Source organism: Lycium ferocissimum, chromosome 2, assembly GCF_029784015.1.
Source record: "Lycium ferocissimum isolate CSIRO_LF1 chromosome 2, AGI_CSIRO_Lferr_CH_V1, whole genome shotgun sequence".
NCBI classification, from domain to species: domain Eukaryota; kingdom Viridiplantae; phylum Streptophyta; class Magnoliopsida; order Solanales; family Solanaceae; genus Lycium; species Lycium ferocissimum.
This window is the reverse complement of record NC_081343.1, coordinates 28147578-28159218: the sequence shown is the minus strand read 5'-3', so window position 1 is coordinate 28159218 and position 11641 is coordinate 28147578. Positions and strand designations below refer to the sequence as shown.

At 37.3% G+C, this 11641-nt stretch overlaps 1 protein-coding gene across 2 annotated transcripts; it reads right to left on the bottom strand.

Moving 5' to 3' along the window:
• Positions 1-6193: 6193 nt before the first annotated feature.
• Positions 6194-11337, bottom strand: LOC132034491 (uncharacterized). 2 transcript variants are annotated; one of them, XM_059424877.1, is made up of 5 exons: positions 10907-11337; positions 7665-8453; positions 7310-7375; positions 6965-7213; positions 6194-6902 (listed from the first exon to the last, which is right to left on the bottom strand). In XM_059424877.1, the coding sequence occupies exons 1-5, from the start codon at positions 11093-11095 to the stop codon at positions 6831-6833; spliced, it is 1365 nt and encodes a 454-aa protein (XP_059280860.1). In that variant the 5' UTR covers positions 11096-11337; the 3' UTR covers positions 6194-6830. The 2 variants fall into 2 exon arrangements, with proteins under 2 accessions (XP_059280860.1, XP_059280870.1); XM_059424887.1 differs by having other exon boundaries at positions 7310-7357; positions 10907-11333.
• Positions 11338-11641: the final 304 nt, after the last annotated feature.

The window sequence follows — 11641 nt, the reverse complement described above, 5'->3', positions numbered from 1 at the left end:
TTTGGGGCTCTCCAAAAATACATATCTATGTTGTTTTTTCTCCAAACCCGCTATAATCGGCTGGGTACGGCACCTATTGTGCACACCAAGGTTGTGAAATGCGAGCGCTTCGCTTAAAGCGAGAAGCGAGGGGCGATGCTTGATACTTGTGCTTTTACGCTCTACAGCGAGGGCATTGGGACTCTTCTGACTACTTCTTCTCAACTCTTTTACGCCTCTTTCGAAGTCTCGGAGTTAATTTTCTCTTCTCTTCCTTCTCTTTCTCTTCTCTTCCTCTTCCTTATTTTCTCTCTTTACCTGTTCTTCATTTTGCCCGGTTTCTCTTCTTTTCTTTTATTTTTAGGTTCTTCATTGGGTTTGCTCTTTTTCTCTTCTTCTTTTCTATTTTTTTCAGGTTCTTCGGCGGAAAAATTTGCCAATTTTTTTATCTCTGTTTTGTAATTTCTTTCACTGTTCTCCCTTGTTTTTGTCTTTGTTCTTCAATTTTTTTTCTGCTCTGTTTTTTTCATCTCTGTAGACTATTCTGAAATTTATTATTTTGTTGTGATTGTAGTAAATTCTGTTTTTTGATTCAATGGCATCAAGCCAAAAAAAAAGATCCAGCTTGGGCGTATGGAGTTGCGGTGGCGATGCCTACAAAGTCCAATGTATCTTTTATAAAGCTATATATCACGGTCGCATACATCGTCACAAGAAACATCTAATTGGTGGTTATAGAGATGTCAAAGTATGTCCAAGTGTTCCGGATTACATTGAAGAAATGAGATAAGTATCTTTTGCGAAAAAATGAGTTAAAAAATCAGTGGCTATGGAGCATCTATGGTTAATCTTGTTGATGAAGATACTCAAATGGATGAGGATGATATTGATATGTCAATAGGGCCGCCTCCATAAAATGTCAAAGAAAGATTTCGACTAGATGAAGTGGATCATCCACCACTTCTTAATGTGAAAGGTCCTCTCAATCTTTATTCCTCTCAAAATGAAAAGGGAAAAGGTGAAGCTTCTACTCTAGATTCTTGCAGGAAGAAAATGAGAGATCGTGCTGTAGATGCTTTTGCTAGGTGGATGTATGATGCGGGGCTCCCTTTCAATTGTGTAAATTACACCGAGAGTTTTAATGAATTCATTGAGTTCGTAGGCCAATATGGCCCGGAGGCCAAACCCCCGCCCTGTCACGAGTAGGTTCCTTGTCTAAAAAAAGAGGTGGAGAAGACAAACAAGATTGTCGAGGAGCATAAGGTGCAATGGAAAACTTATGGATGTTCCATAATGATGGATAAATGGACAGCCAAAAATGGGAAAATGGTCATTAATGTTTTGGTGAATTCTCCTAAAGGGAGTGTGTTTCTTGAATCTTATGACGCTACATGACTCTTCTAGCCATTCCAATAAGATGTTCAACTTGTTTGAGAAGACTATATTGAAAATTGGGAAGGAAAATGTTGTACAAAGTTATTCTTGATAATGCAAATTGAAAATAAAAAAGCGAGGCGACATGTTGAAGGGAGTGTTCCGGAGACATTTTTGTGGACTCATGTGCTACCTATTGTGTCAACTTGATGTTTCGTTGACATTTTCAGTTAGCCCCACAATATTCTACAGGTGAACAAGTGGTTCTAGTTTTCCTTTTTAACCTTTAGGTTAATTGTTTATACTTATAACTATGAAAATTTGTTTTTCTACAGTTTTTGCTAAGGCTGTTAAGATACATTCTTACATTAGTCAGAGGCCATTGTTGTTGAACATGATGAAGAGATACACGAGCAAAAGAAATTTGGTGAAACTGACTAAGACAAGATTTGCGGCAAATTTGTGGCGACTTTACCAAAAGTTTTACTTGCAAGAGAAAAACTTGAGAACCTTGTTCATGTCAGCCAGATAATGGAGTAAGTATCTCGAAAGGAAGCTCTTGGGAAAGAAGTTGCGAGACATATTGTTGGTCCATATTTTTGGAATGACTGTGTTCAAGCACTTAAAGTTGGTAATCCTTTGGTTAATGTACTTCGTTTGGTGGATGGGGAGAAAGCAGCCACCAATGGGCTACATTTAGAGGCATGTGGATAGAGGCCAAAGAAGCTATTGAAAAGGCATTTGAAAAAGATAAGAGGAAATATGGGAAATTTTTTGAAATCGTTGGTAAAAGGTGCTGGACGGATAACTTAATCAACCTTTGTAAATGACGCATATTTTGAACCTCGGGTTAACATGTAAAAAACGAAGAAGGCTTTGAATGGCAAAGTGTGGGGCGAGGATATCATGCATGTATTGCAAGGATGGTGCCAGATGATGTCTTGCAAGACCAAATAGGGGAGGAGCTTGGTAAGTACATGGCAGTAGATGGAACACTTGGATTACCTCAGTACATTGAAGCCGGAGCAGTTGTCTGCGTGAGCAAGTTGTTTCAGTTGTTTTTACTCTTTAGAGCTTTAACTTTTACATTACTAACTTCTAAACTAATACCTCTACAGTTAATTGGTGGATGCAATTTGGTCATGGAGTTCCAAACTTGAAAGAATGTGCTATTAGAGTTCAAAGTTTAACTTGTAGCTCATCCGGATGCGAGAGGAATTGGAGCGTGTATGAACAGGTGAAAAGTTATATTACATTATTAGTAAACTAAAGCGTATCTCAATTGTCCTAAGTACTCCTCTCAATTACTTTTTACAACTATGTGCAGATTCATACTAAGAGGAGGAATAGGCTTGAGCTAAAGAAACTCAATGATCTAGTGTTCGTTAAATATAATAGAACATTGGAACGTCGTTACAAAGCTCGTGATACCATTGATCCAATTTTGTTGGATAACATTGATGAAGCAAATGAATGGTTAACTGGAGCCCCCCAAAATCATGAAGAAGAAGAAGTATATGAAGGAGAAGGTCTCACTTTTGGTCATATTGCTGTGGCAAGTGGAGTTGAGGAGGATATTTATGATTTTAGGGGGAGTACTTTAAGGAGCAAGGAACGAGTAGCTAAAAGTTCAAGTAGAACCCTAATTGATGAAGCCTCTGATGAAGAAGAAGAAGAAGATGATGACCAATACAATAACTCGAACGTGATGACACTTCAAGAGATTGGAGATCTTGTTGAAGAATAAGATGTTGCTCACTTTGTGATTTGGTTTTGCATTTACTTAATATGTTATGACTTATGAGGATTATTGAATATCTAGTTCTAGTATCTATTATTTACTTCTTAATTTAAGTTATTTATCTATCCCTATTTAATATTTTTTATTTTTGTATTAAACTGCGCTTCACATGAAAAAAGCGCGCGGTTCGCTTCACGCTTCGGTGAAGCGAGGCCTCGTTGCTTTTTTCCGCTTCTCGCTCTCCAAAACCTTGGTGCACACCACTGATATATATATATATATATATATATATATATGAAAATGTTTTTTTTTAAAGGAAGGCTTGCATGATATCCATTAAAAGCAATCGGATATACGAGTTATTTCTCTTACCTCATATTATTTTCATATCTTTATATGTTGTTTTTTTTTCATGCCTTACATACTCGGTACATTATTCGTGCGCGTCTTTTTGTTTGTGGACGACGTGTTCATGCGACGGTGGAACGGAAGAACGGTACGGATCCTTAGCGGTCATCTCGGCATTTTGCACGGAGCACTAACTTGTTCCGGAAGTTACGACTCGTTTTGGTATGATTCTTTTGTGTAAATATGGGTATGGTGGGGTCCTGTCCCGTCCTTATTATGTTATGCACTTTATGTAGAGGCTCGTAGACAGATGTGTACAGTTAGTTGTCCTATGACCTCCTCGGTCCATATTTTGTTATATCTTTTGGATGGCCTTGTCGGCTTGTATACATGGGCATAGTTTGATGGTGTATGTATGTATATATCACTTGGCATGTGTACCTATAGTTTATGACATCTATTTGTTAGCATTACGGCCCACTTAGGTATGATTAGGAGATGTATGTATGTCATGTGGTGCTCGGTAGGTTAGCTCCGGGTGCCCATCATGGTCCTCCGGTTGGGTCGTGACATTGGGCGAGGGTGTAGTCAGGTAATTCGGCAGATCGGGTATGAAGCGAGGCATGGACGGGTAAATATTTTACATTTTTGGGGATATTTTGTGTTGTTTTCCCTATAATATTTGGCCAAAAATATGTCCAATATTAATTGGGGTTATATAGGTGTGTCAATATACCCTTAATGATCCAGTCCACAAAATGACCGTCCCACATTATCTTTTACGAATTGGTACCATTAATTTGAGCCAAAGTGGTTTATAAGCACACGTTAACGTTAAAAAGTACCACGTGGGAACACAAAAAAATAATGAAAGTGGATGATCATCTTCTGAATTGGTGATAAAATCGTCCACATTGGTAGTGTTCATTTTTATAAAAAGAAAAAATTAGCAAGTTATTTTTTATTTTACAGAAATTTTGAGAAGTACTAACTATGACTTTCAAAGCAAAATCAAAACTACTTTTAGAAAATAAAAAATAAAAAAATATTTCAGTTTTCCCTAATTAAAAATACAAATACAAAATAAAGTTCGGAAAAGGTTAAATATCTTTATGTTACTCGGAAATGGGCTACATTTATATCACAAGTCAATAGTTTGACTCATTTATGCCATCAGCCGTTACAAAATGGCTCATCCCAATGCCATTTTTATTAACGTCGATTTCACAATCACTTAGATATGACACTTGACCTCAATTAGAGGTCCACGTATTTAATTAAACCGACTACAAATTAAATCCTAAATTAAACTAAAACACGACCCATAAATTTGTGTTGGTTTAATTAAACGACGTGGACCTAATTGGAGTCAAGTGTCATATCTCTATTGTAAAATAAATAAAATTAATGAAAAATGGCATGGATGGCCATTTTAATAGCGGCATAACGTAAATAAATTATTATTGAGCGAATGCGTAAATAGTGCGTTTTGATAGTTGATGGCATATTTATCCTTTATACATGGCACTTTGACCTTCATTGAAATAAAAAGGAAAATCTATCACTTTTGACCTTCATTTTTTTTCTTTTTCAATTCTGGACTATTTTTCCTCATTTTGGATCAATGTAAAAAAAAAAATAAAAAAAAAAAATGATTTTCCACATAGGGACACAGAGGAGCAACCTCATTCAGTTCACCACACTTTTTTGTGGTATGTAAAAACTTTTCAAAGAACTGTTCAAGCAGTAGTTTTACCATGAAATCAAGATTTCAATAACTTTGCTATTTTGTTTCAATACCTTTGTCATTCTGTTAAACACACGTGCCAAACCCCCCAAAAGTCTTGCTGCGAAGTTGGGTTGGTACGTGGTCCCTGTATCGGTATCATTTTTTTGCGCGGATTGTTCTCCTTTTAGGGTGGTCTTTAATTTTTGTCCCTCAAATTGGTGATCTTTAATTTTTGCACTTAGGCAAAAAAGTGATCGAAAATACCCGAAGTTCTGAATTTGAACCCCGCTCAGTCAAAATTAAAAAAAAAAAAATCGCAAGCCAAGATTTTGGAAAAAGTTTGCCTTATGCGGCATACGTTGTCTTAAGGCATAATTAAAATTATACCGGATCCGACATCGGTTGCCTTAAGGCATAACTAAAAGTCTACCTTATAAGACAACCTATGCCGGATCAGGCATAAAGACAACCTATGCCGTCTCCGGCAGAGATTGCATTGGCATAACTAAAAGGCTACCTTATAAGACAACCTCTGCCGGATCCGGCAGAACTTTAGTTATGCCTTAATGCAGCCTATGCCGCATAAGGCAAACTTTTCCAAAAGTCTTCTCTTGCAAATTGTTTTTTATTTTTATATCTAAGCCGGAGTTCGAGCCGAAGCATCGGGATATTCGCGAAGACCAAAATTAAGGCAATTTGAGGGACAAAATTAAAGACCACCCCGAATAGGTACATTCCTGCGAATTGCCCGGTATTATGGGACATTGGGTCTCTTTCACGTCAGAGCCCATCAATTTCCAATATTCCTCACGGCCCAGGTAGGTGGATCTTCTTGTCTGTCACTTTCAGTAATTGTACATTTTGCACTGCTCTTACTTATTTTCCATGTACTATCGAATTGAAATGTATTTAAATGGTGCAATATGGATAGTGAGTATTCGAATAGCAGATCTCAACTTGAGAGGGATTAAGATGCAGCTGTTGTTGAATATGTAAATTTGATACAAGCATTAGACGCAACAAGACAAAAAGGGAAGGTTCTTTGTAAAAATTTAGTGGCAACTAATATTTTCAGAGTGATGTATACAAAAAAATTACATATCAGTTGTTACGAAGACCTCAACCTGAGTTAAAATCGAAAGAAAGAAAAAAATGGGGGCTGTAGCTTCTCTCGCCACCCCTACCCGCAGAAACGGAGAATAAACTTCCTCCACAGAATCCAATTCTTTCGATGTTTAATGTACAGAACACATTCCATATCAAGAGGTTCCCATTAATGTTCTCTACAGGCTGCTAAAGATTCTTTCCTAGATTGACAATGCTGAGTTCAGATGATGCCATATACTATAGCTTGCTTTGTTCCCTCAGGCCTTCAAAAGAACATGGTCAACTTATTTGTTCGCGGAATGAAGGATCATCTCTTTGGCGAATGTCAACATCATTAAAACAAGTGGAAGCTTCACCTAGGAATATTTCAGGACTGATGCCAATTTTTCCTTTTGGAGGTCGTTTCCTTTTGGTAATCAATCAAAAATAATACATCTAAGTCTAACCAATGACTTGAATCTATTAACCTCAAGTCACAAGTAATCTGATACAGGGGAGAGATGGTAACGGAGAGGTGCTGCAAGGGAAAGACCATCCATTCACATTCATACATCACTTACCAGCCTTCATTTGTAGGTTTCTCATCCCAGCATTAACCTTTTCCATACCAGATTCACTCTTCACCTCTGTTTGGTTAGGTTTCTCATCCCAGCATTAACCTTTTCCATACCAGATTCACTCTTCACCTCTGTTTGGTTTAGGCTTTTAATGTTGAGCCATGGGTGTTGCAAGCACTGCTGAGCAGTTGGTCTATTCTCTGGCTCAAAATCAAGAAGGGGACCAAGAAATTTGGTAAATTCAAGGGCATCATTTTCAGAAAATCTGAACTTATCAATAAGTAATTTTTGTAAAGACCCATACTTCAGCCTCCGGATCCTCTTCAAATCTCCATATCTGTCAAAGTAATCTTTAGATCGAGCGCCACCATTGGCTATCTGCTTCACCATCAGTTTTTATAAGATATCATGTCAAGCATTACTTCTAAAAATAATTCTTAAAGGATCACGCAAGCAAAAAATAAAGCTGCTCACCTTCCGAGGTATCTTTCCTAGGAGCTCCATCATCATAGCAAGGTGATCCTGGAACCAAAAAAGATACTAGGAAATATATTCAATGCAGTTTTTCAAAAACTTTAAAATCCATCTGATAGAAATCTTTTAATGGCTAATTTGGATAACTCCACTGCACATGTGCAAAAAAAGCTGATGTCAAATCAGCAAAATAACTTCGTAAACATGTCCGACATAAATGAGGACCTTTCCCCTACTCCGAACATACAGTGGCCCAGAGAGTCTAAGTTGCAAGAAAAAGGACAATATTGAAACAAAAGGCACTAAGCACGACAGTTGCATAGTGCAACATCAAAAGAATGGGATCAGATCATACCTCATCTTCACTGAAACCTTGTCCACCTTTGGGGGTGAACATCATCTCACCAGTAGCAAGCTCAAATGCAATACAAGCAAAAGACCACATGTCAGCAGAGAATGAATATCCAGACTGAAGTATAACTTCTGGAGATCTATACTGGCGGGTCTGAATTTCTTGTGCAAACTGCTTGTCAACCCAGCATGCATTTCCAAAATCCACAACCTTGCATCTCAAGTCAATCCCATCAAGACTTCTATTTGTTTTCACACCTCCTCTCACGCCACCCATTGAAGCTCGTCTGCCAGATATCCTGGCTGCTGCCCTCCTTGCCCTTTGTTTTAGCTTTTTCTCAATAATATTCATTGTTGCTCCTCCATTTGGGATCCCTTCAGGCCTTTCAAGTATGGGTGTTGTCCCCGATCTAATTGGATCCTTTGTGGCATTAATCGTGGAAAGTAAAAGAACATTTTCAAGTTTTAGGTCTGTATGAATAATTCCCAGTTCCCTGTGCAAATAATCTAGACCAGTTAGAATGCACTTGCATATTTCCCTAACTTTGTCCAGTTCAAGGCCTTTATAACGATTATATTTGACTAGGCGCAATAAGCTGTCACCAAGAAATTCAAGGACCATGCACGGATGCTGTCCATTTGGGCCTGTATGCTTAAAATGGTCAACAAGTCTAACAACATATTTACTATTAGAGGGATCACTGTCGGCAATAGCAGAAAGGACTTCAATTTCGTGAAGAGCAGCTTGAGCAAATTGTGGCGCACTTTTCTGGATCTTCAAGGCTACATATTCCTACCCAAACAAAGTTAAAGTACAATAAGCTCCAGAGTCCAAGAAACCAATTCAAAAATTTCAAAACCATCCACAATGAGAATACAGAACAGGAAATCTAAAGCACATGCTAGTTGGAGTTAGTTTTAAACCAAATGTTTTAGAATCTTTTCATGCTTACCATCAGTTAAGACATTGAATAAAAATTCTCCAAAGAAGAGCAATTCCATGTGCTTATTCTACATAACAACAAAATATCCTTGTACTTCCATGATGAAGCCAGCTAATGCATTGATATTCTAGCTCAGCGATCAATCTACTATCACCAGTTGACTCCAAACCAGGTCCAATTCCTCCCCCCCCCCCCCCCACCCACTGGCCCCCGCCAAGACAAATACTTTTGACATGGAAACGTTCAAACTTCTCAAATCGCAATGTGGAGCTCTATGGAGTTCAGAATATGTCATGACAAGAAGGACTTAAAACTGTTGCTTGGGTCACAGATCTTAAAACTTGAAAAAGAGACCTCATATATGCATAGTATATATCACAAACATAAGCAATGTATGCCAAGTCTGACAGCATAAAGAAATGGCTAGAATGGCAATGTCTAAAACTAAATGGAGATTGTTTCACTCTGTAAGCAGTAAAAGATATATTTTCCTTGCTCGAGATGGTCGGATATAGACAAGAAGAGTGAAGTAGAAGAAAAGAAAAAAAGAAGAGAAAAGGAACCCTACTTGAGGCCTAGTGTAATAATACTTCAGATCGTGTTAGGGAAGTTTTTGGAAGGGTGTGAGGTGTCAAGCAAAATTAACTATCATCAAACATATAGATATGCAGAAACATAAAGTATCATTCGAATAAACAAGGAAATAGGTAATGTTGAACCTCATCAAAGTGGAGAAAAATTGAAATAGGTGCCGGGATATCTTCAAGTGCAGCATAATGTATCAGAGTGCATTTGTTTCCATTATACAAGTATATAGTGTCATTTTTAGTAATGTCCGACTTCAAATCTTAGTGTCATTTTTAGTGGGGAAATATTGCCCTCGGAGATACTGACAAAAAGTCTTGCGCAACAACTCAGCAGCCAACGAATTCATCTGCAATGTTCGACTTCAAATTCCTGGCCTCTGTCAATAAATCAATCGGTCAATCAACTCCTTATCAATCCCAAACTGGTTGGGATCCATTCCACTCTATTTCAGGTCCTAAATCAGTATTCATCATAGTTAGATTATTTTTACGTGAGCTATCAATCTACAACGACCCTCCCCCTTTATATAGGTTCCGGACTAGCTGAGTTTCCCTCATTAACCCTATTTCGGGAAAACAGGAAAGAACCTAAAAGATCTTGACAAAACATAAGGTGTCCAAACTAGTTGTTTGATTTTTGTAATTCATATCTACCAAAAGAAGGGAAGCCTTGGCGTAATTGGTAAAGTTGCTGCCATGTTACCAGAAGGTCATGGGTTTGAGCCGTGGAAACAGTCTCTTGCAGAAATGCCGGGTAAGGCTGCATACAATAGACCCTTGTGATCCGGCATGCACCGGGCTGCCCGTTCATATCTCCCAAAAGAAACTAGGTAGAACTGAAAGTAATATGAACAACATACTCTCTCTTCTCATTCAACTTAGTCAAATAGAATCCTCCTTGACAAAAATTATTACTCCTTCCGTCCCAATACCAATTTATGTGGCACACTTTCCTTTTTAGTCTGTCCCAAAAAGAATGTCAACTTTCTATATTTGGAAACAATTAAACTTTAAGAGATGATTTACAGCCACACAAATATCCAAAACTCGTTTTGGACCACAAATTTCAAAAACATCCCTTTCTTTCTTAAATTCCGTGCCTGGTCAAACTAAGACAGTTAAATTGGAACGGAGGGAGTACTAACAAACATGTGCCAATTAGTATCCACCAATTGGAAGGTAGAGTTACTTAATCAAGGTGTGATCCAATTTGATCAATCATCGAGAAAAGAAAACTAAAACCCGTTGCCCATGGCAAATCGCATTTCTAGTACTAATTGCTTAGCCACAAAAAAAGATGATCTTCATCAATCAAGCATAAGTACTAAATCTTAGCTCAGGATTTTCATCAAATGTGAAATAACGATCTCAAATAAACATATACACTGTAAATTCAAAAAACCGTAATAAACACAAAATCAAAGGAAATAGGAAAAATAAAATCCTCTTGTCTCTGTCTCAATTCATGTGATACTTTTCACTTTCCGACATTCAAAGTGCATGAGCTTTGACCCACGTATTTTTTCACCAAATTAATATAAGAATGTTGCAACTTATAATACTTTTTATATAATTTTTAATCTTAAAACATTGAGTTAATCTAATTCAATTTAGGTTCAAAGTTTAATGCAATTGAGTCTCAAAAAGCGAAAAGTATCACATAAGATAAATTGGGACAGACAGATGAAGCAATAATTAAAAAAAAGGGCACATACGGAAGAAGTGGTATCATAAGCGAGCCACACGGTGGAGAATTCACCCCAACCGAGTTTACGCTGAGCGATATATCTGCCTCCCCTAAATGAATCCCCCATTCTCACTGCATGATATCCTCCTTTTCTGTATGATTCTATTCCTTCCTCTGATCCCGATGATGATGATGATGACGGTGACGCTGACATCATAATCTGATTGATCAACAAATTATATCTATGTTTATGTTTAGACAAGAAGCAAAGTGGATATTCTAGCAAGAAAACATTGATGTTATTTTATATCATAAGAAAAGGCTTTGTGGAAGCAAAGAATGAATGAGAATGAGGGGAGGGGTATGTCTGTCTGTATATGTGGCCTTCACCACCATATTTTGCTCCACTTTTCCCTCTTTTTCCCCATCCCTATAATTTCCCCTTTATCCACTCTTATTTTGTTTCCTCTTTTATTCCAACTTGGGACTTCTTTATAATTGATACAGTAAGGGCCTGTTTGGAAAGCCACCCACATAATTAGAATTAGGTGTAATTACACAGTTTAATCTATTTATTTGATCAAATAATTAAACAGTTAGGTGAAAATTGGTGTAATTGGGAGGGTATAATTACACCCTCCAATTCTCAAGGGGGGTTGAGAATTGAGTATAATTGCACCTATAATTATAGGATTACTTTTTTGTTTATTTTAATTTCTTTTGATTTTTAATTTATTTTAATTTCTTTTGATTTTTAATTTTT